This window comes from Fusarium fujikuroi, chromosome FFUJ_chr06 (genome assembly GCF_900079805.1).
Source record: "Fusarium fujikuroi IMI 58289 draft genome, chromosome FFUJ_chr06".
NCBI lineage: Eukaryota > Fungi > Ascomycota > Sordariomycetes > Hypocreales > Nectriaceae > Fusarium > Fusarium fujikuroi.
The window spans coordinates 2,617,272-2,645,157 of record NC_036627.1 but is presented as its reverse complement, the minus strand read 5'-3'; the positions used below and the strand labels follow the sequence as shown (position 1 = coordinate 2,645,157).

Genomic DNA, 27,886 nt, shown 5'->3' with positions numbered 1-27,886 from the left:
GCATGTCTGCAAGCAATGCTCCCCAGCCAGTGAAGCTTTCACTCCCACTCGTAGGTTTGTCCATGACTTTGAAGTATGATCCCTCACTCATCGATTTAGGAATACCAACAGACTCTGTTCCAGGAGCTTCGTGCTGAAGATGAGCTTGTCATTATCGCACGCGGCCTGGGGCTGATGCGCCTTGTCAACAATCTCCTCCATTCGTATGACGCCGGCGGAAACAATTTAATTGTCATAGTCGCCGCTGATGAACGAGAAAATGGCTGGATTGGAGAAGCATTGGCCGAACATGCAGCCATCAGCATGTCCCCGAAAGCGCGTGGCCTGACAGTCGTGAACACAGACTTTCAAAGCGTCGGCGCAAGGGAAAAGATGTACTCTGGAGGCGGGATCTTCAGCATCACATCGCGTATTCTAGTGGTCGACCTTCTCACAGGTTTGCTGAATCCTGAATCAATTACAGGGCTTGTTGTTCTTCATGCCGATCGCGTTGTCGCAACATCTCTCGAGGCCTTCATCTTAAGAGTTTACCGTCAAAAGAACAAGATTGGGTTTTTGAAGGCCTTTTCTGACAACCCCGATCCCTTCACCGCTGGCTTCTCACCCTTGGCTACCATGATGAGGAATCTCTTTCTGCGTAAAGCCTCGCTTTGGCCTCGATTTCACGTCACAGTCGCGCAATCTCTGGAAGGAAAGAAGAAGGCCGAAGTTATCGAACTCGAGGTCCCTATGACAGACTCGATGCGTGAGATTCAAAACGCCATAATGGAATGCGTTGAAGTCAGTATTCACGAGCTCAAGAAAGGTAACAGTGGCCTGGAAATGGACGATTGGAACCTCGACAGCGCTCTTCTCAAGAACTTTGACATCATGGTTCGAAGACAGTTGGATCCCAACTGGCACCGCGTGAGCTGGAAGACGAAGCAGATTGTGAATGACTTGACTGTTCTCAGAGCCATGCTCAACTCTATTCTGGCATATGATGCTGTTTCGTTCCTTCAGCATTTGGATACCATTCATGCCGCTCACTCCCCGCCTCCAGGATCGACCAGGCAAACCCAATCACCCTGGCTTTTCCTCGATGCTGCTCAGACTATTTTTGATACGGCAAGACGAAGAGTATATTCCGCTAGTGCCAAAGATGCGGCCCGGGAAGATAACATCGACTCTCTAAGGCCTGTTCTCGAAGAGCTACCCAAATGGGCGCTTTTGGCTGAGGTCCTGGAGGAAATTGATCGCGATCTGTACTTTGAGCCTCCAGTTCGAGACGACTCCAATGGCACCATCCTGATCATGTGCTCAAATACCGATACTTGCAGGCAGTTGCGAGACTTCTTACAAACAATGCACGTCAAGCCCAAGACGGAGAAACGATCAAATGAGGACGATGAAGATCAAGACAAGCCCTCTGCAGCTTTCATGATGCGAAGGCGGTTGAGGAACTACTTAAGATGGAAGAGACAATTTGCTCAGGTCAGCGCCACTCTCTTTTCCGAAAACCAGAAGGCCCTGAATGGAGCCACGGACACTCGCCCAGGTTTGGCAGGATCAAGAGGTGGAAAGGCTCCTGCAAACAAGCGACGACGGGTGCGCGGCGGAGGAAATGCCGGCGTAAGCATGGGTCGTGCTGAGAATGGCAGTATCATGCAGTACATTGAGAAACCGGGAGAAGTTGCCGATCTCATGGCAGAGGTGCAGATTACAGAAGAGGAAGCACAGCAGAAAGAAGACGTTGTGGCAGATCCCCTCGACAATATGGAGGAATACTTCAAATTATATGATATGCAAGACCTAGTCGTCATCCACGCATATGATGGAGATCAGGACGAGCATGTCCTTGAAGAAACCAAACCACGATACATAATTATGTACGAGCCGGACGCCGCCTTTATCCGTCGAGTTGAAGTGTACCGATCATCGCATAACGACAGGAACGTTAGAGTATACTTTATGTACTATGGTGGCTCAGTGGAGGAGCAAAAATACCTGTCATCTGTTCGACGAGAAAAAGATGCATTTACGAAACTCATCAAGGAGAGGGCAAGCATGTCCCTTGTCATGACCGTGGACCCAGCTGAGGATCCTGAAGATGCTTTTCTCCGCACCGTCAACACACGTATTGCTGGTGGTGGAAGGCTTGCGGCAACAGCTGAGCCGCCACGTGTTGTGGTAGACGTACGGGAATTCCGGTCCTCTCTGCCATCTCTTCTCCACGGCCGCTCTATGGTCATTGTGCCATGCATGCTCACAGTTGGTGATTACATCCTATCACCAAATATCTGTGTAGAACGGAAATCTATCAGTGATTTGATCTCGTCATTCAAGGATGGCCGACTCTACAGTCAAGCCGAGACTATGTTTCAGTACTATAAAAGCGTGATGCTGCTCATCGAGTTTGACCAGAACAAGTCCTTCACTCTGGAGCCATTTGCCGATTTATCTGGAAGCTTGAACAGTGTCGCTCCGACCAACATGTCATCCGACCTCCAATCCAAGTTAGTATTACTGACTTTAGCGTTTCCAAAGTTACGCATCATCTGGTCTTCGTCCCCGTACCAGACGGCCGAGATCTTTGAATCCCTAAAGACTCAGGAGGAAGAGCCAGATCCGATAGCCGCTGTCAGGGCTGGCTTGGATAAGGATACAAGGGCCGAAGAGCAAGCCTTTAACCAGGAGCCCCAGGATATGCTCGCCATAGTGCCGGGCGTGACTCCACAAAACATCAAGAATCTGGTGCTCAAGACTGAGAGTATTCGTGAAGTTGCCAACATGACGATCCAAGAACTGGCACCTTTGGTCGGCACAACGGCTGGACGACAGATTCATGGATTTTTCAACCGCAATGTCATGGAAGAGGACGATTAATACCAAGCCGATGTTAAAACGGTATACAGATACCGCAAAATGAATCAGGATATAGAAGGGGGTAAAATAATAAACAATATAAGTTGATTCAATTTCCGACCTTCACCCTCACCTCAGGGAGCAAGTATTGGACTTTAGAACACGCTACTAAAATAAACTTAGTAAAGACTCCCATAAATTTAGACTAAATTGCCTAAGTCTCTTCAATCCTTAGGATCTTCCGTGTTCTTGCCTCCCCCTAACCTTGTCACCAACAGCAATCAAAGTGAAATATCACCAATGGAATTCAAACTGTTCACTAACGGAATGTTACAAGACTGAAATTTTTGCTAAAAATCGCAAGGATTGGGTATCCTAATGCTGACAGATGAATATCAAAGTAATCAAAAAAGATATCTCGAACGGCCGTAGCATACTCCTCCGCAAACTAACATAGCCCCCCTCCCCCATTCTTTATCAAATTGGTATCACAAACAAGTTCGTCCAGGTGTTTCGTCTAAACTCTCGTCGTCCTCATATGAGAGCCTCCCCGGCGCTTCGCTCGGCCTCCCTTCGAACCGCAATATCCGCAGGTCAAGAATCGGACCAGAATAGCACAAAAACTGACAATTCCGTTGACGATAGCTGTAATAATTCTGCCGGAATAGAAACTACCTTATGCGTCGGTGACACTGAGGTTATTTGTCAACTTTGTCACCAACCACCCCCTACCATGAGACACCTACACATCCTAAGGAGGTTAAATCACAGCATAATAAGCAAACGACTTCATTTGGTCTATAGCAAGTTTAGCAACGATCCTGTCCCACCAAAAGAAAATCATGCATATCCCCGAGAACCTTAGACCGTAAATCTGAACGCATTTCCCATTCAGTACCGATGTATGCAGACGTCCGTCTGCTCCGTTCCCAAAAAAAATAACTTTAAAATAGCGTTCTGTGTTAACGACTGCACTGCGTCTTCCGAACCGTCGCTGTAAAAAATCGCATCGCCAGTATTTGGCGTCTTCTCGGTGGCGCATGAGACGTCTGTAACCCCACGGAAACTGTGGTAAATATCCCATTCTGCGTCAACGACTGTCCCAAGAAAAACTAAAGCTCGATGAGCATCCCATCAAATACTCAGCGTCCCAGCGATGCTGCCGTCTCCATAATAAGCGCCTGTAGCAAGGTTAGTATATCTTATACCTATACATGAGCCAAGGATACTATACCTCTATGTTGCCATCTCCGCCTGGGTACTTTTGACGGCTTCCAGGATCTGCTCAGTAGACTGCTCCATATAGTCCTTTATAGACGTCTTGAATTCACCGTCACGGGCAATGATCTGGCGCAATTCATCAACCAGTTTTCTTTCTCGACCATATAGTTCCAGGTTCTCCTCGCGTAGATCACCATTTTGTTGGCGAAGGTCGTCATTCTGTCGACGAAGGTCCTCGTTCTGTTGATGGAGTTTATCATATTGTAAACGGATTGCTGCATCTCCTGTCCGACTTTTATCATAAAACCTTTCTAGATACTGTGCGAAGAGCTGGACGTTATGCTTGTCTCTGATAGTACAAAACTTTTCGATGATTCGAGTAATATCATCCTCAGGGAATATAGATTCCAGGAAGGAAGGCACATTTGGATGGCCTTCGTCTGGACGGTCTCCTTCTCCCGAGCGGTTTCCTTCTTCAGGACGACGATTTTCTTTGTCATCGCCAGAGGTAAGCGCATAGCTGGACTCAGAATCCGAGATGACAGTCTTTGGCTTCTTGGATTCAGCTGGCCCAATGTCAGTCGAGTTACGCCTTTTGCCCGTGCAAGGTTCAATATCGCTGTCACCTAAAACGATGACTTGTTGGTGGGGGGCGCTCTTTCCGGCGTTGCAGTCAATTGCCGTCTTTTCCAAGGAGCTGCTAGAGTCTTCTTTCAAATCGTTTCCTGGTCCCGTCTTCTGAGCAGCATGGGTATCCTGTGGTGTCTCCTCTGAGTGGATGTCCCACCAAGCACCTCGGTTAGCACCTGGAATTGTAGCCGTGGAGTAGTCCTTGTGAATAGAACTACCGAAACTCCCTGTAGGCAAGATGGCTGGGCTAGTTTGACTCAGGCTCGATGAGGAACCTGCTAGGGATGGCCCGAATTTAGGAGCGCCCAGCTGGCCAGAAACAGAGAGGGGACCACTAATCGTCTTTGGAAAAGCGAGTGGGTGGTAATGCTGGTCGCGCAAGGGATCTGCATCCTTAAACCCCGTGGTGTTGTTTGAGTTGATAACAGGAGAAGCCGTCTTGGCAGAGGTAGCAGTCTTGTCAGCAGCAATAGGATGGAAATAATCCTTGATAGACTTAGCAGTCTTGTCAGCAGCAACAGGATGGAAATAATCCTTGATAGACTTGGTCCCTTCGTTTGAGGTGACAGCAGGGGAAGACGTTTTGCCAATCGCCGGGGGATTGTCTGTGTTGATGAGAGACTGGCTCGCCTTGTCAGATGAGGCCTTGCTTTCTGACTTGCCAGATGTGATATGCGTGTTGTGCAAAAGACCCGTCTTTGGAAGCGAAGGCTCTTTGGCAGGGTAAGACGCACTGTTTTCAGCGTCCAGTTCCTGAGGTATCTCATCTAAAGGCGGGACAGCTTTCTCCAGTGTCTCTTCGCCGCCTTCTTCGTCGTCGCTTTCTTCGTCGCTTTTTTCGTATTGGTTCAAGTCTTGATCATCATGGCCTTGACTAAACTTAAGCCCAGATGACTTGGTCCCAAACAGCTCGGCTATAGACAGCTTAGACGCTGACGACTTGGCTTTAGATGACTTGGTCCCAGACAGCTCGGCTTTGGACAGCTTGGCTTTAGACGACTTGGCTTTAGACAGCTGGGGCGCTGGCGACTTGGTCCCAGATAGCTTGGCTTTAGACTTGACTTTAGACAGCTGGGGCGCCGGCGACTTGGTCCCAGATAGCTTCGCTTTAGACTTGACTTTAGACAGCTGGGGCGCCGGCGCCTTGAGCGTCTGTTTGCCGCTTTCTTCGTCGCTTTCTTCGTCGCTCTCTTCGTCGCTCTCTTCGTCGCTCTTGTTGTCGCTCTTGCTGTCGCTTTCTTCGTATTGGTTTAAGTCTTGATCATCGTGGCCTTGATTAGCCTTAGACCCAGATGACTTGGGTCCTGACGGCTTGGTTCCGGTCGGCTTGGCCGAACGCTTCTTGCGTTTGTAGTTGGCGAACTCCGTTTTGAAATCCATAGGGACGTCACCTTTAAGCTTTTCCAGCCGATCCGGACCACTCAGCGACCGAGTTGGAAAGAATACGTCCATGCCAGGAAACTTCTCCCCCCACCAATACGAGAGCATGTCGAGAACTCGATTCTTGGCTTCATCCATGACAGTAACTTTTTGCCAGTGCACGCTGGCAACTATCCAGTTTCCAAAATGTAGCCGGGGCTTGGAGCGAGAGTTGCCGGTCAACTGCTTATACAGCTTACCCTGACTAGCTGCCTTGGGTAGCTCAGATACCCAGTCTTCTTGAGTGAAATATCTGTGGAGTTCACGTTGACATTCTTTATCAATGTTCTTGCTTTGCCGGATTTTGTCATACCTCGCGATTACCTCGCGGGCAGTTTGTCTGTACTTTCGTTTATGCATGACCCTGCTTGGATCATTGAGTTCATGACAGTCAATCGAGAACTTGTCTGCAGGACGCGACGCTTGGTGGTCAGACTCAGCCACCTTCTTTCCCTTGGAAGGCGGCATCTTGCATGTACGCCTAGGGCATGTCAGTGACAGAAGGATAAACTAGACGGAAAGACTGACAGTGGAAGAAGCAGAGAGCAAAGGTTGCGATCTCCTGAGTCGCTTACAGGAAAGACGGCGCAGATGCTCAAAAGACGGCGCGCACGGGGGAAACCCCCGAAGACGGTGAATAGAAGTGATGAGAAGGAAGATTTGACGCTGTATTACCACCAAGAACTTATGGTTGTGGTGCAGGAGGCGATCTTCGTGCCCTTGTGTGGTGTTGAATGGAAAGAAGATGAGCCAGAATTCGAAAGCTTGGAGGTCTGGTATATAGATTTCTCTACTGCTGGCACTAAAGGTGGTAATTCTGGCAAGCTCCTTGTGAACTCCTGGAAATATGGATAATCAGTCTAAATGCACACCTAAAGATCCCAAGCTCAGAGTGCAAAAGGAGATCATGCAAAGCTGCAGGTTCATATCCATAAAATACCTTTTGTGGCCTAGCGCATCTTGAAGACTTACAACACAAACTATGCGCATGTACTGGGGAATTTATCTTGTATTGTCTGTTTGAGGGGTGAAAAGATACTAGTAGTCCCAGTGTGCCATCTCAAAGACTTTTGAAGAATTTCTAAAACATGATCGTAAGCCACCTTCCACAATTATAGCAACGCAAGTAATGACAACAATTGAATCAACCAGATAGGAAAATGCCGCGTCTAAAGCGCAGACTGATGAAAGACGGTGAATATGGGATATAAACGGCAGCTCGCCCCAAAAGATCTCGACTGGATAGAGCTGCTCTATGATGCTGTAACAAAACCACTGCCGTGAAAGACAACAAGCCCAGGAGGTCCACTGGTTGGTACATCACCACCAGGCATATATAAAGTGCCGTCAAATGCCAAGCCATCTCTCAGGGGAATGTTGACGGCTTGGGTGCGATGTGGAAGCGTGTCTGACTCAGCTTCGGGGCCGAGACCATGGCTGCATACCCCCGTTTAGGGGTTTCATACAGCGTTGGTGGTGGGTTTGGAGGGATGTTTTGTTAGGTGTCGCAAAATCACAGAGAGGGTGGTTTTTGCATCGCATAAAGAACCGCGTCGGCGGGTCACGGCTTCCACCAGAGACAACATAATAAGGCAAGGCATCATTTCTCGTGCCAGAGTAATGGTAGACGTTGATTCGCGAGAAATATTCGATAAAGACATCAGCTTCAGCCAGCCAGGGGGTAGTCACAGATTCGAGCACCAGAGGCGACTGTGGAACAATACCCACGGATGCGGCTTGGGAGTTCTCAGAGCCTGTCTCATTGGAGACGGATTCTTCGCCTAGGCCGGTGACTTTGTCGCTAGCAATATTCTCGCCGTCCTGATGGGTGGGATCTGAATGGACGGCCGGGTTACCAGCGAGACCCATACCCTCTGGGTTGACGGCAGCGTTGAACACCGGGTTAAAGTTTGGGTTGAACGCAGAGGTGAACGCCAGGCTGAACGCGGGGCTGAACGCAGAATTGAACATAGGGTTGAACGCTTGGTGAAACCATGGATTGACGGCTGGATTGACGGCTGGATTGACGGCTGGATTGACGGCTGAATTAAAAGCAGGGTTGAATGCTGGGGACGCCGGATGGAACGCCGGATGGAACGCCGTGCTGAAGGTTGAGTTAAATGCAGGACTGAAAGCTGGGTTGACAGTAGGTGCGACAGCTGTGTGCACGACTGCACTACTAGTCGGTTTAGAGGACAGAGTAGTACGGGCTGAGTTCAGAGCGGCATCCCGAGCGTCGTTGCGTTGCTGAGCTCTCATACGTTGTTTGACTACGTTGCGCCTGTTAACGTCTGACGGGTCGACCTTTGCTCGTTTGCAAGCCTCTGTGACAGCCTCTGTTGTGAGTCGTTTTGGTCTTGGGGCAGGTGTATTTGCTGGGCTCTCGAGTAGCACGAGACGTTGGCCTGCCCGCTCATGTGTGTTTACCGCTTTGACACGGGGAGTCCATTCGTCACGTCCAAAGTTGCCGATATACCTCCTGGTTACGCCATCTGTAACCGATCTTGCACCATGCCCGAGTAAGAGAGCCGCTGCAGCCTCGCCGGCCAAAACGCCAGCCGACTGAGATTCACTTGCAAGGTTGGCCACCTCAAATGCAGCACCGCGACGTAAGTCGTAGGGTATGATTTTTGGTGCGCTAGGAGTAAGTGCACATATCTGGCTGATCTTGCTACTGATGTGCTCAGCAATAAGCGGCTTATCGAAGTCGAGTTTACTCATGCCGCCTCTGATACAGCAACAGAGGACGGGTCGATTGGGAAGAAGCCATTCGACTACGTTTTTGGGATTCGCGTCAATATGCTGTTTAAGCTCTGCCCAGGACGTAGCTCGAACAACACCCGTACGGAGAGCCCACACAATGAGCCACTTGATAATGCAGAGTTGACTATCTGAAGCATCGGCCAACTCGTTGAACTCATGGTGAATGACTCCACTTGGATCAGTCCTAAAATATTATGTCAGCGCCCATTGGGCATCAGAAGCGTTGAGAGTCATCTTACTTCTTTCCTTTGGCGTAGTGGATTGTGATTGTCATGATAAGACGGTTCGTTTGGGAAGACCGGGCAATGACTATGTGCTCCCAGCGAAGGCAATACTCGGTGGTGTACCTAGGCGATTTGGCAACATCTCCTGGTCGTGCTCCAGTTGCTGCTAGTAGGACCATACATAGGACGTTCAAGACGGCTTTGTCCCAGTCGGCGAGACCGAGTTGGGTGCCAGTCTGTAGGTAATTCGATACGAGTTGACGGACGTTTTGAGTTGTCACCCATTGCTTCTGATTGGCGGGGGCAGTAGAGACCTTCTCTGTGTCGATGTGATTGTTCACGATGGCTTCTGTGGATGTCTATGAGCATCGTTACATCATTCATATGATGAATAACTTACGTAATTTCATATCTCCAGCTGGGGTCATCTTCCAGTCTGGATAGTTGACTTGGCACCATTTGATGACAGCAGGGATGGCCGCTCTGATAGTGCTGATACTATACTTCTTGCCCTCGTCAGGAGGAGGTCTAGGTGTAGTTGGGAAGACTGCAATGAATCGACAGAGATGAGCTTCTGTAGGCGTATTGCCAGATCTGTCGACTATGTCAGAACTCGATAATCACATATCTATAACTGAACGAGTACGTACTTTACGCCCAAAGATTTCACAAAAGCCTCGAAGCGATTACCCCAGAGATGAAAGTTGTATGTGGCACTCTGCGTCTTCAACTCTGGCTGCAATTGACTGTAGAGACGCTTTGAATGTCGTCGATTTTCTTTAGCATTCGACATAATGCTCTCGATGCTGTCTTTGCCGACGTGGGCATACTTGTCTGGAAGCGGCGGGAACTCCTCATCTGAGGAGTCATAGTCATCTGAGGGTTCGTAGTCCCCTCCGTCAGACATCTTGAGTAAAGACGGGTGCCAGGAAATGAGGCTCTTGACGGCACGGTGTCAAGTATCGAGTGAGAATGAAGATATCTTTACGCCTAAAAGATTTGAGGACGACGGGAGATGATGAGAGAAGAGAAATGCGGAAAACAAGAGTGAAAAAGAAAGGGAACCAGTCCGTCGTACCTTGTTGGGAAACTGTTGGGGATTAGACAGGATGATTTGAGGCAGAGGAAGGCGTGATCCTTACTGATTTTGCTGGTCGACATCTAAATGGGAAAGAGACATCGTGTCGTGGGAAGGCCCAAGGTAGGCAGAAAGGAAGGCGTGAAACGTCAAACTATAGCGAATATAGTGGAAAAGGAAAGACCGTTCTTGATGCCAGCACAAGAACGGGGGGCGCAACGGAAGCACGAGACATGATGTCTTTACGTATTTACCAGAGCAATGCTCTGGCTGGCTAAGTCGCGTATAGTTGTGACGGTGGTGAGGTAAGCCGCTTAAGTTGAGACAACGCAGGCGACACGGAAGGACGAGTCTAAAAAGGCCAAAACATATGACAAAATGAAGGATATCAACTATATATCCTAGATAGGCGTATAGATAGATAGGAGGGAGGTTAGGCGACTTCAGCTTTGTTGTTGTGGAATTTTTAGAACGCACGGGCGCATTATGGCTTTTCCGTGACAGTGTAGACGTGCGAAGGGCATACTGTGTAAAATATTAAGTTATACCTTAAAGTGCCAGTAAGTTCTCTCTACTGATTTAAGCTGTAAATATAAATAAGAGAGCCAGTACCTATCTGGATTATATTATGATAGGAAAGACACTAAGAGGATAGAGACCATTTCATAATACGATTAATATTGACGTTTTTACCGCCTTGCCGCTTATCTTGAAGCCGTCTAACCGTCGATAGACGAGACAAAACCTGTAAAGCACCGCCTATAGCCTCCTCCTGCTGATTACCCAGGGGCTCGGTTTCCCAAGCTTCGGAGAGTTTGTGGGGGACTCTTTGCTGAGTTTAGTTCATTTTCTTGTTAGCATCCTCTTCTAATGTCTTTAGTTTTCTTGCTTCCCAAGGATTGGTGAGAAGCCCTGCTGAATACGACTTAGTTTCTCAAAACCCATGTTCGATTTTGAGCTGAAAGTGTAAGCGATCCTGGCAAGGCGAAATAGTCTGAAACAGAAAATGAACAGGGGGGGTAGTTCAACCGCCGTCGAGAGAAGAGACAAAACCTGTTCTATGTCTAGGTAAGGACCGAGAAACGAGGATGGACTATTGCAAGCGGAACTCTGAGCATCACGTAACTATTCTCAGCCTTTGTAGTAAATTCAAAGCAAAAGTCTAGGCTAACGGCATGATGAAAGTCTTCCATGATTGTGATGATGTGCCTTAATGCCTTAACCGCCTGGCTTGTGTAACCATACAGACCCAATAGTTCCCCCTCCTCACGGGAGAAGAGATGACAAAGGAGACAACTTGTACTATTATGCACAATCTTCTCTCTCAATTCTCAAACACCCATTTCCCGATCTGTCCTTCGGCTCCCTGCCGCATTGCAGGTTGCATCGCTTCCTTGCGATGGCGTTTTCAAAAGAAGCAATATACAACAATTATGAGACTTTGGAGTCCGAGGCTTCGGTAAGATCCTCCCCATCGATCACCTCTCACCATGAACCTTTAGCATATTTCACAACAATGTGATCGAATAAAAATGAGAGGTCAGACATGTATTCTGGAAGCCGTCCTGCAAAAGGGGGACGATCGCCGTCGGTTCCTCATCTTTTTCTTTGTCAAAATCATTTACTCACCGAGAATGTGTGACTATTTCTTTGTATGAGCTCCCTCTCTTACAGTGAAGGAAGCCTCTTGCTAACCGCTAATGCAAGGTCGAGTTTCGGTGCCAACATCATGCTTGGATTGTTCGAAAGTGGTGCCCAAAATACGAAAGATCCCAACGGCCATGCACGCCTAATGTTGTTGATCCCCCAGAATTTTGGTATGCTCTCTTATCACATCGATCTGTGTTAGATGCGTTGAGGCACTAATAAGCTGATCGGGTTCTAGGGGCCATAAGGTGTGTTCTAAATGCCAACCTCCAGGACGATTGGCAGAAGCAGTGAGGAGACATTACAGTGTTACGGGATGGAGCTAGGATAGACGATTCAGAAAGCTTGGTGGCCTGCCTCATCATCACGTTCTGATCAAAAATCATTTTCTCGTCGGAGCTTGGCGACCAAGTACCTAGACTCAAATATCTGGTCGTCTCAGATTGGCAACGCCTAGCACGATTATCTGGCGAATGGCGCAAACTTGACAGCTTATTATACCCTTACTAGAGGCGTTCATATGTTATTTCGATGTTGTTGTTTGGGAATTGAATATTGAAAACGTATTGCTGATTTGATCAACCAACTTGCCGCATTTGTCAAAGCCCATGTTCGACATGCTCAGCTCATACTCATATACCTTAGGTACCTTAGGTACAGGTAAATAAAGGTACCTTACCTTAGCTTGGTGGCCACATCTGAAGAACTGTCCTGGCTTGGGGAATAAAATCGTATTGTGACCCGGCAATCTCTCTTTTCAAGACCATAAGTAATAAAGAGAGAAGTAAATCGACTGACTCGCCTCTTCTAAGAAATCAAGCTTCTCTACCTATTCGCATCCATGTCATGATGGCGGTTCTGAAATGATGACTCCCATTCAGGGTCCGTCAAAGCTTATCGATAAGCTTTTATTTTCTTTCCATCGCGTTTCGACGTTGACATTCAAGGTGACCAAGAGCTCACAAATTCGATATCTTCACAACAAATCAGTCACTCATCATGGCTCCGGGATCTTCTACCGGAGCCCAATCTGGGCCGGACAGCAGAAAGCGAAAGGCCGACACACCGGCATCGAATGGCCGTAGGGAGAAGCGCTCCGTGGTTCATTCTGCGCGCAGCATCCCTGCGCAGCCCGCTGAAGCTGCATTGAAAGATGGCGAACTTGATCTCCAGGCTTTTGTGGCCGCCCACGAGTTCGAGATTCGCGCTCTTGAGCAGAGCATGGCCACATCGAAAGCTGTTGCTAGCAGTCGCGCCTTTCAGAAGGTACCCAGGGGCTTACGCCGCCGCACAGCGAGTCACAACCCCAAACGGGTACCGCGCCGACTAAGAAAACGTGCGCTTAAAGAGATGAAAGACGACAACACTCCGGTTGTCGAAGCTAGAAGGAGGAAACCTAGAACAACGCGAGCGAAAATAAGATCCGAAACAGCACGAAAATTAGGAATATTGGCAGCGAGGAAACGCAAGGCTAGTCTAGCGAGGGCCAAGCAGGACGGAGATGTCAGTAAAGACAAAGCATTAGCTGTAACAGGAAGACCACCGAGACCAAAACTTCGACGAAACGAACTCAACGAACCTCCAAAGCCAAAGTCCAAGTTCCGCAAGCGTCAACTGAACAAAACATGGCTACCAACACACTCATGGCACGCGAAAAGAGCACGCATGACTGATCCGTTGGAACCTTTATGGCGGTTCGCTATCCCATTGACACCAAACGAAAAGATATACCGACCTACACATCGAGCTCAAGGCGACAGAGGCGCAGTTGTATGGGAGATGAGTTACATGAGCACAATTGGCCTTTACGGCAAACGCGCTGGCATAGAACGTGTGTTGAAGCGGATAGGGGTTGTTCAGGATTCATGTTGGAACGACAAGGGAAAGAAGTGGAGGATCGGAACCCGCTCATGGACCGGTGTTCTAACTCGGGCAATTCATACGGGACAGCAGAACCAAGTCAACCGAAAGATGATCGGGCCATGCACCATCTTATGGAACCCCGAACCACCGACACAAGAAGACAACCAGGAGCTCAAACAAGAATCGAGACAGATTTTCTTGAGGATCCACCCATCAGCCTTCCTCGAGCTGTTTAACGAGTTACTATCTTTAATAAAGCAGGAAACCCCTCGGCTTTACATCGAAGATCTCCGATTTGAGATTGGAAGCTTAGACTTGACAGGCCCGGGATCTACAGAAGCTCTGCTAGCTATATTACGCAATTATCCCGTAAAGGACAAGACGAAAACAGATCATACTGAGCTTTTTCAAGGGCTGACCGGTTTGACCAATGCAGCCACTCTCCCTGCTGGCGCGGTGTTGGGGTTCTCGGTGCAGGATCCCCGTCTTCAATACCCTCCAAGGCGCCTGGAGGTTCCCGAAGACCCAGAGTCACAACTTCAACTCCTGGAAAGGATAGCGTCGTGGTCGGCCGAGGAGAGTTTGAACCCGTATGCCTTATTCGATCGCGACACTCGCCATGCCGCGTCCTGCTTCCCTTCACAGAAACAAATCGATAGACGAAGAGCGAAAAATGTTCCCGGAACCACCTTGAAACTCACAGCAGATGATGCCCCAATCCCGATCATCCTGTTGGCTTCCCGCACGGATAGAGGCACACAGAAACAAGGTACATGGACTCTGCTTGCACCATGGAAATGTATACAGCATCTCTGGTACTGCTTGGTGCATTATCCCCTTTCTTCAGGGGGTAACCCACGATTCGCAGGTTTGAACGAGATCCGCCAGGTCGCCTTCGAACGAGGCCAGACTTGGTTCCCTGGGGATTTTCCCGGAACCAAGGCTGGTGCTGCATGGGAACTCGAGGAGCGTCGAAAAAGAAGAGCGGCTTGGGAGAAGCGGCCAAAGAGCAAGAGAACCGCATGGGAATCGCTTGATCTGGGCGGTGGGAGAAAGGGTGAGATTGGTGATGGCTTCGCTAGCGATTTTGAGCTATTGTTCGACACTGGAGATTCACAAACTAGCGAAGAGAACCATGCTGAGGGCGCGATGGACGTGGACCAGGACGAAAATCCAACTTTAACACAAGTATCGAAGCAACAAGAGCCACGCATTTACCAGCTACATCAAATCACGAAAGATGTTTTTAACCAAGCCGTCACTTCTCCATCTACCCCCTCAACAACACCGACAAACGCTCTTCTTGGCGTCCGTATATCTCTAATCTCTAGGGGCGTTGTCACATCCTGTGCTCGCATCTACCGCCTCCCATCTCGTCCTACCACAGCTCCACAGTCCTCTGAAGCCGAAGTCCCTGCTACTATTCCCCCGGGTTCATTATCTTCATCCTACTCGCTTCCCTACGACCTTCGGTTTCAATGGCTTTCTCAAGCTAGGCCGTCTCTGCCTACAAAGAACAAAACATCCAGAACCTCGACGCCCCGTGACTTGGAATTTTTGAAGCGTCAACTTGCCGCTGAACTCATCTCTAAACCAGCGCCCTACCCTTTCACGCCGGCTAATGAATCCGACATGAACGGCCATCCTCTTGTTCCTAATGCCGAAGATCTCGTTGGCTTCGTCACCACCGGATCATTTAGTCTGAGCGAGGGTCACGGGATGGCCATGGGTTCGATCGCGATAGACAAGATTTTAGACGATGTCAAGGAAAACGCAAAGGAAGGACGATATTGTATCATTAGAAACGCGGGCGAGAGCGTTGGGTGGCTTGCAAAATGGGAGGCTGTCTGAATATGTTACGACATCAACATCAAACGGCGTACTGACTCAGTATTTACATTCTTGTTTTCGGATATCATGAGTGTGGTTGGCTAGGCATGCATGCATTTATACCCATGCCTAAACTTGATACGTAGGCATTAGTGTACCAGCCATGGGAATAATGACGCCAGGAGTTTTGAATTTATAGATGTTCATTAAACAGGGAAGCGAAAGGCGCCATTGACATTCTTGCCGCGGGTAAAGCCCCTCGATGAGGGGTCACGCCCTCCAACACTATACAATATAACGCTCAAGCCTCTTCCATATCTCAGTGCTTTTAATTTCCATACTTCGGTCTCATTGCCACTATCACTCGTACAAGAAGAACCCCATGGCCTCAGAAGAATACCCTACAAGCGTCTCTGGCGGATGTCTCTGTGGCTCAGTTCGCTACAGGCTGACATTTCCATCTGGCCATGACTGGAAGAGAAGCGTTCGTCTCATTTCCCGTTTCTTAGATTTCACTGAACTAACCATCGCCTGGCAGTGCTCAACTTGCCAATGCTCCCAGTGCCGTAAGAATGGTGGCTCTCTCATTGCATGGCTTCATTCAGTCCCTACTTCCAGCGTAGAGTTCACCTCTCAGACGACGCTATCGCGGTACCGCGCCTCACCGGAAGCAGCACGGGGCTTCTGTTCCAGTTGCGGCAGCTGGCTCTTCTGGCGCAATGAAAAGTCGGAAAAGATTAGCATGTCTGTTGGGACGTTTGACAAAGACGACCTGAAAATTTGGGGCCGGCAGTTATCCTATTCGGAGGTCCATCTTTGGTCCGAGGATGCGATCGAGGGTATCACGGATCATTTGCCCGGTGAGAAATGGAAGTATGATGATCAAGGAGAAGGGGCCGAGAGGATAGCATGAGGGGCACCATAAGCACGGTGTTCTGTGAATATATATTTCATCGTGTGTTCATTTTAGAATAGTATAGCCAGAAATGGCACCGTGAGTCGTACTGGTAGTGGCAGTGGTATCGTCGAGTATTCCTTTGAAAATGACTCTTTTCCAACGCCTGGTCAACAGCATAACCACTGTTTTTGATAGTATCTGCGCCATAGATTCCGTGGAAACGCCGCATATAAACGAAAAACAAATCGAAAGGCCCAATAATCCAAAACCTTTTTAGTCCTCTTCACTAATCTCACTCTCATCCCCATCGGGGCTTTCTTGCTGGCTGTTCTCCAGGTTTTCAAACGCGTCCTCGAGTTCTTTGGCGAGGTCGACTTCTAGTCCTTCCTCCCCTTCCTCTTCCCCGTCGACATCCATAGGATCGGGTCCAGTCTCGTATTGGCTACGGTTGTTGACAGGGCTGGGCAGCTTGAACTCAAAATCCGGATCATCATCTTCCTCGCCGTCGGCATCATCACCTTCAGACTCGCGCTGATCCATGAATTCGTCAAAGCGGCGCACAGACGGGAAAGCAGGCGAGAAGTCAGTCCTACGCGCTGTGTTGGTGTCGGCGCCAGGATACTCGACAAGAAGACCACCATCGTCATCGTCCTCGTCCTCGTCCTCTTCTTCGGGGGCTGGTGTGCGCTTCTTGGGTTCCGCAGGTTTTGATTGCTCATTAGATTGAGGCACTGGTAGTGAGAGCTCGATATTCTTGGGGGGCTGCTTCTTCTCGGGCTTGCGCTTGATATCTCTCTTCTGTGTGGTGGATTTGACGCGTGCTTTGGCATTGGATTTGTCGGAGGCACTCTTTTCAACCTTTGTGTTTGTTTTCGATACGCCGTTTGATGCGCTGTCGATGTGAGGATATTGTCGACGGAGACTGTCAGCATCGGTGTTACCAGGCAGTCGGGTGACGTTCATGTTGAAAGTAGAGTCGACAAGATCGAGGATAAAGGCCTCGCGGCTGGGGTCGAAGTAAAGAACATATTGACCACTATCCTTATTTCTTGTCCCTGTAAACGCGTACTTTGCGTCGTTGTCGGTATAGGTGAGGTCGTAGGATGCCGTCTTTCCGGGGATAGAGGGTTTTATGCGAGCTAAGTTGGGGGCTGAGTCTGACGAGAGTGTCGGCTTGTGATTGTCTTGGAGTATGTAAGTATCATGATACATCGAGCTTGGAGGTTAAGAAAAACTTACACTTAATACCGGTGAAGATCTCGTTGGATGTCTTGCCTAAGAGAGCATCGCCGAGGATCACGGGATAGTTGCCCGTCTTTGTCGGATCGATTAGGCCAGCCGCTGCCATAGTTTGATGCGCGACAGAGCGTGTAGCAAGGCGCGAGAGATTGAGGGTATAACACTAGTATTGGAAGTGAATGGTACAGCAATATGATGTATTTGCCTCGAAGGGTGTCCACAACGTTCCTGTCTTGAGTTGTTCAAGGTTCAAGTTGACACGCGGGTTGAGGAGAGGGAAGTCCGGAGGAGGGTCTGGAGTCTAGAACCCGAGAAGATGGGGCCGAGTGGACGGGTTCAAAGTGGGGAGACGCCAGGCAGGGGGAGTAGGCCACTAGCTAGGGTGGGTAATAAGAAGAGCAAGTGGAATAACGTTCGTATTTATTGTCAACGTCAAGGAGAAAACTACGGTAGATACTGTCCATAATCAGAGATGAAACAGGAAATCATAAAGGCAGAGGCGAATATTTCATGCTTTCAGGTCATTGAATCATCTGTTTTGCTCTTGGGTGCTTTGATCAGGGCTGTCACGAGCTGGCTTCCATTAATAGATTGACTGACTCCCTGTTGGGTTGTAACCTGCTGAGGCTGTGAACCAATTTAACAAAGGAACTCGCCAAGGTCCCCCATTCAGAGCAATAGGGAACAAAGCACTTTCAATTCCATTTTCAAAGCTCCTGTGATAAGCCTTACCAGTAAGCATATTAATAAGCATACCCCGTTTTACTAAATCCTAAATTATGCGAGTTGCCAAACTCAGTGCCTCCAGCGAATGGCCTTAACCTTGACAACTGATTATTAACGTCAGTCGGCAGTTATGTGTCTCATGGATTCGTGACACATTTCACAAATAACCTTGCCTCAGTGTCGCCGATGTATAAGTTAGCCTCTGTTCCCAAATTAACGCTGGATATAACAGTAGAGCTTTAGTTTAGGTATGGTAATTCTGCCGAGTTGAATTTGACAGCCTCCTGGCTATCTCAATCTACGGCTTCCTCAAACTCCGTAGCCTGCATTCTGTCGATCCGAACCCTATGAGTTTCTCAAACCACCGCCAACAGCTATCTAACTCTGTCACTACTCAGTATTTAATTGTTCGGTACTTTTGATTCGTGCTGTTCATAATAAAGGGCTTCTCTACCTTGTAACGAGTGTATGGAAATCATATATGTCACTTAGAATAGCAAGCTTACATCTAATAATAATTCTTGATCAGCCAAAAGGGGCATGACGAATCGCAAACGTGCCAGAGATAGTTTTTCCGTGCTTGTAAGAACATGGAATACAGCTTTATCCTTAGACTTACAAAAACTAAGGTAGGTGTCCTGTTATTTAACTTATATACATCCTGCTCATCATCTATGGTCGAAAGCAGAACCTTTTGGGAGCAAGACAAATAGATCGCCAGCAGACTGTTCTAAGTTCACTCACGACGAGATATTCCAAGTATGTTCGGCGCCTGAGAGAGGCCTGGTGTGAAGGGTGTCTCATCACAAGATCAGTATACATGCCGCCAGAATCTGTCCAAGGATCACAAAAGCTAGAGGATAAACTTGAAGACATCTCAAACATCAGCTTTGCTCACAGCATATTATACCAGGGTGACGACCAAAATAGCTGTGGACGGGGGAAATGATCCCTACTCAAAGAGCAAACTGAACTCATACCAAAATCATCAGAGTTATTGTGCCTCAGGATGAGAGTCTCAAGATTTCTTCTAGACCATGGCCGAGTACTGGATCCTTGGGCTATCTACCTAATGTTTATAGTCAAACTTTGCTGTTGGAAATTTACCACTCAAAAGAGATATATGATGCACAAGGAAATAACCTCTGGTTTAATTGGGGGCCGGCTACTTCATTTATATATAAACCCTCCAAGCTATAGTGAGAACGTTTAAGTCCCCTGGCCTTACCACTGATAGATGACACGGATCTTGGGTAGTTGAGCCTACAAATTGTGTGAAATAACATGGTGACGCCGTCTTGCCTGGGAAATGTTCGAGGGCCTGTCAGAATCAAATATCCAGACTCGGCTGTGAACAGTATCAAGAGTCAGGGTTCATTTGGCTGTTTGGGCTAAAGATTTAGTTTTGATAGAATCTTTGGTGTGTGAGAATATCCCGAGTGCTATGGTTCTGGAGTTCATGCATGTTCCAGATCGTAATCTCATAGTTTGTGGCTGATCTGAGAACTCATATTCGATAAAGGTTGGCGAAGTTCATAGGTCTCCATCAATTCTGTGTTCGTTATGCAAGGTGGCAGAGCAATGTCGGCACACCGACATTCAACATTTCTTTTGTTCCCTTGCCTTACTTGCGTCTGAATCTTCCATACTTACTCTTCTTCTCGAGACGCATTGGCTATAATATGCTAAGTTAGTGCGTGGAGTCGCATATATGAAACCACATTAGAGCAGCACATAAACTAAAGCCGACACTGACACTGGTCATGCCGGCAAACATCGAGATCCCTCTCTAGCCTATGGTTACTGATCTGCCCTGTCTACCTCAATGGTGCATTGCTGAGGCCCATGTGCCAGTGACCGGCTGACGCGAATAGATAGCAGACTTCAAACATTTGTTGGTGATGAGCCAAGCATCGATCAATAATAACGCAGTCCTCATGTACCAGCTGCCTGGAACTGGCGTTGATCATAATGTCGGCGTCGATCCTTAGACACGGAAATGCAGATACGTGGAGTTTTGAGATTCAAAAAAAATTAGGATACAGTGTTCTCTTCTGAACAAAAACGTATTGTTGAGCATCTAGTTGTCTTATGCGCTATAGCAAGGGCGTTAATAAGAAGTCAGCTGTCGGCGATGGGCTTCGGGAATCGTCGATCCGACGTCGATCACTCATGCAGCCCGCTTTTGTACAAGGACAAGCGACCTGTAGGGATATAACAGAACAACGAGTCGAGGTTTCCATGCAGTTAAAAGACGGTGAACTCATGGCGCTTCGTTTCAAACGCGATGCTGAGTGGCCGCGAAAGACTCTGAGGCCTGCGTAATTATAACGAAGGTGGCACTTCTTGTCTCGAGCTTACACATGCCTATTCGTTGGTTTTGTATGAAGTTTGCCAGTAAGTCGTATCCGCCGAATGCTACGAAACCCTACCAGTACACGCTGACGTTGGAGAGTTCAGCTAAACCAGACTTAATTTCTGGATGGTTACTTCAGCTTCTCTCCTTGGTCTCGTCTCATCCTCCCTTGTGGTTCTGGCAACATGATTGGAAGGAGAGCGTGTTTAGGCTTCACATCTCCCGCTAAATTTATGACTCGAACAGCTCGACTGTGGCATTGAGTTCAAACTCGTAAGCCATCGACTAACGATAGCAGTTTTTAGCTCCCGCGAGCTTGTTCTTGGGGGGAAACTCAAGAGCGTAGCTCCCGCCAATTGACTTGTAGTGTTGACCTTCAAATGGCGTCGGTTGGTAAGTGGTCGCAGCTACTGGGGGCTAATTAAGCTAACCATTAATTGATCGGCCGATGCCTCGGCCGGGCGGGAGGTTTGAAGGCTGAAGCTTTGTTGAAACGAAACTCAAATGGAGTGCTTGCAGAGTCTATCCAGCGAAACAAATGCTCTGATGGTATGGTTCGAGATGAAGAGTTTCCGATGTTTGATACAGGGTCCCATTGAATGGTTGGCAAAAGAGCACTTGTGCTAATTAGTCCTCTTGCATGCGTATTATGCACATCATCTGCAGCCGTCACTAGTCTGGGCAGAAGGGCTGAGAGAGAACTTGCGATACAGGCGCCTGAACTTTGAGTTGAAGAGTATTAGCACAAGTTACATTATCCTCTCCTGAGCGCAAAGATTGCTCGAAGTCAACACCGACAGCCTCTGATGCGAGTTCCAGACATCCATACGCATTCTCATGCCGGGTTACCCATCTGCCACCTCCCTTACTGTGCCAGTCTCAGACCTAACTTAAGTTATACGATAGACGATACAACAGCTAAACAACAACAAACTGCAACACGCCCTCACCGGACAACAAGAGCTGAAAACGGGCCCGATCTTATCCAAAAGTTTGCCGAAACAGCAAGACTGAACCCTTGCGTAGAGGCTATACTCTACTCTTTGAGGTTGTCGCCCCGAGACATGCGGGTGATCTGCCTTCAAGGGATATCAAGATCTACGTTTGTCACAAACATTTCACATTCTCATCTGACACAACTTCAGCCATTGATCGAAAATCCCAAGATTTGTCATTTTGCGGCTGCATATACACCTGCATGATGTTCACCGCTGCATCCTCACGGCTCATAAACAGGAGATTGGATGGATTTTTGACATCCCCCGAAGCGTCGTGGTAGTACGGAACCGACGTCGCCCAGACCTGACAGGCAGACGGACAGTTGATAAATGAACATGCGACGATAAAAAGCATGTACAAGCCACATTGGACTGCGGCGGTTGCCGTGAAGCAGCTCGTCTGAGCTTGGCATTGAAATTGATAATTCGCTCGCAGATACGGACACCACAACTAACATGTGTTCGACTATCCCGCGTTTCGGAGAGTAAACTGCGGAGTGATTTAATGGTTGACGAGGTGGATCAACTTCGCGTCGTACGTTTTGCAACCCGGAGGGTTCCTAGCTCAACAATGGCGAAAGGGTGCCTGTCAGAGGTCATTGTGAGGGAAATATCGAGTCAGGATGCCATACTTCCCTGCTTTGGCATGGATGTCGCAACTCGGAGCTTGTCTGAATAAGCGACTCGATTGAGAGTTCGCGAAAGGGGTTTATTGTAGTAGGGATCTACATATCGGCAATCCAATGGTGTCTTTGAATTTGGAATAGTAGAACACCGCGGCATCAACTGACTTGTGCCAAAGATAGAGCGATTGACAAGAACAGTTAGATAAACAATTAAGCAATTGGCGTTGGAAGTCTCTACGTCATGATAGGCGAGCCGATCAAGGCATTCCTAGCTTGGAACTGGAAGAGTTTGGAGATACGAATGCTACTGTAGGCCAGGTATGTACTGACTCTTGTTCGGCAGATGTAATTGTGGTCTGTTGTTCATTAAGAAGAACACTCCAGTATCGCAGCTGGCCGGTCCTCGACCTAGAAGAGAGAAAAAAAGAAAAAGAAAGGTGAAAAAAGAAAGCAATAGACTCCAGCCGAGGAAATAATATGTATGCATGTTAACTAACAAACACCAACAGGAGGGGAAATATGTAATGTAAGAAAGGCGCCTCATCACAATAAACTAAACAGAGAAAATACGTAGTGGGCTTCTTGGCGATGGAGCCGTCCCGGCCGAGTACCCCCAATTATCTCATTCGGCAACCCCCCTGTTCAGCCTGTGGCGTCTAAGGTCGCCTGACTGCCGGGAAGACAGGAACAGAGAGGAACGGCTAGTTATAATTTGCAAAGCACAGATGATGAGCCTCTGAATTCGAATCAGCTGCAATTGTCCTATCCCTTCAACTCTCCATTAACCACCTACCCAAGGTGCTGCCCTCTAAGCTGTATGTACTTGTAATTGGATCATCACCTTTCCAATACTGCCAGGGGTGATTCACTCTGATTCACTGTCCTTCCTCCACTGTTTACCGCTCTATTCTTATTCCCACTTACACATTCTTCTGATGACCCCCTTTTTCTCCAGTTATCAAAATGTACTCCGTACATATCAGTGTATTATGTACGAATCTCCCTCAAGCTTGGCTCCACTGTGTGTCAGAGCCCTCGCAAAGAAAGACTCGACTTTGAATGGGTCATTGATGATGTGATGATGCGGATGGCAGGCAAGGAGAGTCCAGGGCCCTGGTCCCTACCCCTCGAACCCCCTGCATTGTCTTCTGTCTTGCCGCCCTTGTCAGCCCGAACCCTAGCATTAGAGGGACCCGCTCTGTGATCGTGAGCTGATTTTATTTGCTTCTTTGCTTGAGTCAGTTTGGCCGCGAGTGTGACGGATGCTGATCATCGATTGTTGGTGTGCATTTTGTATTACCTCAACCGCTCCCGATCACGAAGAATTGAGGGTATAAGCCGAGTCAACGGTGTAGATAACAGCTGGCTTAGCATGATAGAAGCACGGAATTACTGCATTTTATATCAGTTCAAGAGAGGTTGAGGTAAACAGTGTAGTCCGGCAAGTTGGTCCATAATAATATACATATTGTTATCCATGTTGGTAGGTCCCTTGACGCATGAGAAATAGTTTATTCGCGGCTGTTGATGTCTTATTTCCTCATTAGCAGTATTCATCATCAACTAACCCTGCTTGTTTCTTTGCTTTGCCTTACCTTGGGCTTGCCTGCTCGGCCTTGTATGGTATCTTGGATGCCCACTCTGTTCTTGTCTCTGATCTGCTCTAGTTACCTTACGCATTGCGGTTTGGCCTGAACTTTTGATATCTCTTTTCGGAACAGATATCCCTCCAAAGTGGAGGTTCCCCCGACCTCCAAGTCCCTCCCGCTCCCACCTGGGACTTTATTAAAGTATTATTAAGGATCATATCCCGGCATCTTTTTTTCCCACCCTTCTCTCGGTGTCTTTGGATGTCTGTCAACCTTGTCCTTTTCGTTCGAAGCTTGCCTTTTAGAATCTATCTGTACTCTCCCGACGACTCTACCTACCTACGTCTTTCGATCCTATCTTGTCCTTGGCTTCCTATCCTGACCTTGGTCGTGATTGCCTCCGGCTCACGTTTGCGCCCACCAGCATCTTACACTTTGATATTCGGTACGGATTCATTATTCCCATGATTAATTGTCCTCTTCTTTCGGTGCTTTGTTTGGCAAATCTTCCTTTTGATTACTTTGTATCCTTCCGTGGAGACTCACCGTGGCGCATTCTCACCTTCATCGCCGTCACTCGTATCTCTCCAATCGAAATTGACCTTCAACGTTCCAGACGGCAACGATTCTCCCTCTTGGGCACTAGTATTCAGACGAATGCGCGCGCAAGATTTGCATGCTCCAAGACTTGACTCAGTTCCAAGAGAGTTGTCAAGTACTTGTCAGACATTGTCAATTCCCTAGAACCGAACCGAACCCAACAAAACCCAACCTTGTTAGTTGGCAGCCGGATCTCCCTGGCCTTTGTGTGATTTGTTCCATCATCATCGAATCGTCAATCTAGACGGAGCCACCCAATCCCAGAAGACTTGGCCAGCATCACCCCACGCCCACGCCCTACAAGTTCAACCACACGACAACTTCACTACCTATGTAATCTTGGTTGCTTTGCTTTTTCCTCACCTCACCTCACCTCCTACTTGGTCATCGCTCATTTCCCCCCAGGACCTCGTCTCTTCTCTCAATGATGCACTGAGAAAGCGATACCCTCGGACTCGACTCGAACTGAACCTCACCGCCACAATTTCATATCCCCTGGCTAAAGAGTCGCCGTTCCCGGACCATGATCGCCGCAGCCCTCCGTCAGAGCCCGATCATCGCTGTCGATATGGCCAACTCCACCACAACGACGCCTTTGACCACCACAAGCGTTAGCACTGGCGTCAACAACGGCGCAGACACTAACACAGGTGCCACAGCTCCCGAGCTAAGCGACCTCGACTACTTCATCACTGTACTCCAATTGCCGCATGGTCGAACGGAGAACCAGATTGAGGATGACCTCGTTTCCAAGGCGAACGCCCTCGGTATCTCAAGTGCGCCCGTTACTGATAAGCGTATCACCTCAAGCGTCGAGTCAGCCTCGACAGTCTACAATGCTCGAACATTTTCTATGCTCTCTGCCGGATCCACGAGTACCGCTCTGACCACGCATTCATCTATCTTTGGCCCATCTACACCTGATTTGGCGCTTTCCAGTGCCCGACAATCCAAGGATCTGAGCTTTTCCCAGTATGATCGCTATCTATCAGTGATCGATCCTCACCACAACAACGTAAAAGCTGCAAGGGACTCACAAACGCCCGATGCCACTGCTCAGAGTATATTCAGCGGTAAGACGAAACGCAGCCTTTTCAGCGTTAGGTCGGGCTTCAGATTACGATGGAGGAAGAAGGCATCCCCGCAGCCACTCCAGGCCATATTGTACGTCCTGACCCGGATCCCGACTAACATGGTATCACGAAACCAGAGTGTGCTGACTCTCGTCATAGGACCTGTGCGAGCTGCCGTGCGGACTTCAAGAGCTCCAAATCATTACACAGCATCTCATGTGGCCACACATATTGCGATAACTGCCTAAGATCGCTCATCCATACAGCCATGTCCGACGAATCGAGCATGCCACCGAGATGCTGTGCTCAGCCATTGCCGGGATCCTTGATGAGGGATCTTCTCAGTCGCGACGCCCAGCAGGAGTTTATGAAGGCCATTATACAATACAGCACACCCTGGCAGGCAAGGATATTCTGTTCCAACCCTTCATGCGGAGGATTCATTCCACCACATCAAAAATTGAACCCCAAGTATCCTTCCACTGTTACTTGCCGCAAATGCAACACAAGAGTTTGCCTTATGTGTAAACATAACGCACATCCGACAGGTAAGGACTGTCCGGAAGATTGGGAACTCGACCAGGTTATCAAGGAAGGGGGCAAAGCTGGTTGGAAACGGTGTTACAAATGCCAGAACTTGGTGCCACTTGAAGAAGCCAGTACACATATGACTTGTCGGTGCAAATCTCAGTTCTGCTACACATGCGGAGGTGTGTGGGATGCCAATACTGGGTGCCCGAACGATTGTGATGGGGAGGAGGAGATGGACCGGAGGAGAACGGAGGAACAGGCTCAACTCGCCGAATATGAAGACGAGAAGGCCGCACAGGAAGCAGCCGCTGCAGCGGCATCTGCCGAGCGCCTCGAAGCCGAAGAACGAACGAGAAACAATGCTGATTTCTCCCACCTCGCCGAGATGCATCGGCAAGAACTTAGACGGTTCCTCGAATTCGCTGAACAGGGTAGGGAGCACATGAGGACACGGTTTGTCGAGCAGAAAAGTTCGATGATGAAACGACATGCCGAGCTCAAGGAGAGCATGAAAGAAAAACACGCGAGGACTGTGAGCCAATTGGAGGATCGGCAGGTAGCTGCCGAGATGGACCTGAGAAACACTCTGGAAGCGAGTGAACGAAGTGTCAGGATTCGACTGAAGCATATGGAAGCTTACTGTGATGGATTGGGACGCAATGGTGCGAGCTCAAGCCCGGGCTCGGACTCCCAACCACATCGAGTGGTTACGGAACGCGATCTTCGAGAGCTCGGGCAACAGTACAATATTCGCGATGGCATGGAAAGATCACACCAGGCCAAGATTAATGTGATGAGGGATCGCCAGGCTAAACGCATGGAAGAACTCATCGACCGACAAGAGGCTGAGTACGAAACCTTACTCGAGCGGAATCGACAGGAACTCATAGAGTTGGATGCTCAGGCGGTCCTGGAGGAAGAAACACTGGTGCACACATTCACGGCACGAAAATCTAAGCTTGTGCGTCGGTGGGAACTTGCCATCGGGATCTTGCGCAAGGAGCTCGAAGACCAAGACGGTGTCAAGTACGCACCAATTCCCACACCAACATGGCCTGAACAAACATCACAGGTCCTTGTTGGATAGACCTTTTTCTCAACTGTTCTTTTGTCTTCTGAGTAAGATAACTTGCATGGCTAGCAACAGCATCACATTTACTGCCACATGACTAACTTCATGATACAACGTATTCTTCGTTCCGCGTTACTTCACGACCAAAAGCGAATTTGCGCCTTACTTTCTTATAATTTTTGTTTCAACACACGCACATATCTTATACAGCATTATACCAGGCGTAAAGGCCATGGGGTACGGACGACTTAGAGCAAGTCTCCGCCGGTTTGTCTCTTTCTGGGAGTTTCAGGCATCTTCTTAATAGCATCAGCATAGCATTATGGCCGCATATTTCATTCATATATTGTTGGGGGCGAGACAAGGTCGTTGTGAGACGATGCTCTGTTCGCAACCATACTCATACCCAGACATTGGTCTTGATAGAGCGGATATCCGTGGATCATAGAAGAAGGATAAGAGAGTTATCAGACTCCGGGCTTCGTTCGCACACTGTTTGCGAACGGATCTGAGTATCGCGAAAGTTCTGGAGTGGGTGGCCTGGTTGAATGTGCATGACTGTAAATACCCCGGGCCTGATAGATAGGATTTGAATGATTGACCGAATGAATCAGAATGGTACTTCATCAAGCCATAGTACCACCCACCCGATAGCATGT

The 27,886-nt window shown here is 48.5% G+C and overlaps 7 protein-coding genes; 4 read left to right on the top strand and 3 right to left on the bottom strand.

Moving 5' to 3' along the window:
* Positions 1–2: 2 nt before the first annotated feature.
* Positions 3–2,865, top strand: FFUJ_06154 (probable MUS-38 protein, involved in nucleotide excision repair; the record flags this gene model as incomplete). XM_023579446.1 has 2 exons in its annotated part: positions 3–50; positions 100–2,865. The coding sequence occupies 2 exons, from the start codon at positions 3–5 to the stop codon at positions 2,863–2,865; spliced, it is 2,814 nt and encodes a 937-aa protein (XP_023432282.1).
* A 1,215-nt stretch (positions 2,866–4,080) lies between these two features.
* On the bottom strand, positions 4,081–6,582 carry FFUJ_06153 (uncharacterized protein; the record flags this gene model as incomplete). Its single annotated transcript, XM_023579445.1, has 1 exon — positions 4,081–6,582. The coding sequence occupies one exon, from the start codon at positions 6,580–6,582 to the stop codon at positions 4,081–4,083; it is 2,502 nt and encodes an 833-aa protein (XP_023432281.1).
* Positions 6,583–7,527: 945 nt separating this feature from the next.
* FFUJ_06152 (uncharacterized protein) lies at positions 7,528–10,008 on the bottom strand (the record flags this gene model as incomplete). XM_023579444.1 has 4 exons in its annotated part: positions 7,528–9,061; positions 9,117–9,450; positions 9,502–9,695; positions 9,752–10,008. The coding sequence occupies 4 exons, from the start codon at positions 10,006–10,008 to the stop codon at positions 7,528–7,530; spliced, it is 2,319 nt and encodes a 772-aa protein (XP_023432280.1).
* Positions 10,009–12,825: 2,817 nt separating this feature from the next.
* Positions 12,826–15,540, top strand: FFUJ_06151 (related to ribonuclease P chain POP1; the record flags this gene model as incomplete). The annotated part of the gene is made up of 1 exon (XM_023579443.1): positions 12,826–15,540. The coding sequence occupies one exon, from the start codon at positions 12,826–12,828 to the stop codon at positions 15,538–15,540; it is 2,715 nt and encodes a 904-aa protein (XP_023432279.1).
* A 361-nt stretch (positions 15,541–15,901) lies between these two features.
* On the top strand, positions 15,902–16,432 carry FFUJ_06150 (uncharacterized protein; the record flags this gene model as incomplete). The annotated part of the gene is made up of 1 exon (XM_023579442.1): positions 15,902–16,432. One exon carries the CDS (start codon positions 15,902–15,904, stop codon positions 16,430–16,432), a length of 531 nt encoding a protein of 176 aa, XP_023432278.1.
* Positions 16,433–16,690: 258 nt separating this feature from the next.
* Positions 16,691–17,765, bottom strand: FFUJ_06149 (uncharacterized protein; the record flags this gene model as incomplete). XM_023579441.1 has 2 exons in its annotated part: positions 16,691–17,601; positions 17,657–17,765. 2 exons carry the CDS (start codon positions 17,763–17,765, stop codon positions 16,691–16,693), a joined length of 1,020 nt encoding a protein of 339 aa, XP_023432277.1.
* A 7,309-nt stretch (positions 17,766–25,074) lies between these two features.
* On the top strand, positions 25,075–27,242 carry FFUJ_06148 (related to ariadne-2 protein; the record flags this gene model as incomplete). XM_023579440.1 has 2 exons in its annotated part: positions 25,075–25,715; positions 25,784–27,242. 2 exons carry the CDS (start codon positions 25,075–25,077, stop codon positions 27,240–27,242), a joined length of 2,100 nt encoding a protein of 699 aa, XP_023432276.1.
* Positions 27,243–27,886: the final 644 nt, after the last annotated feature.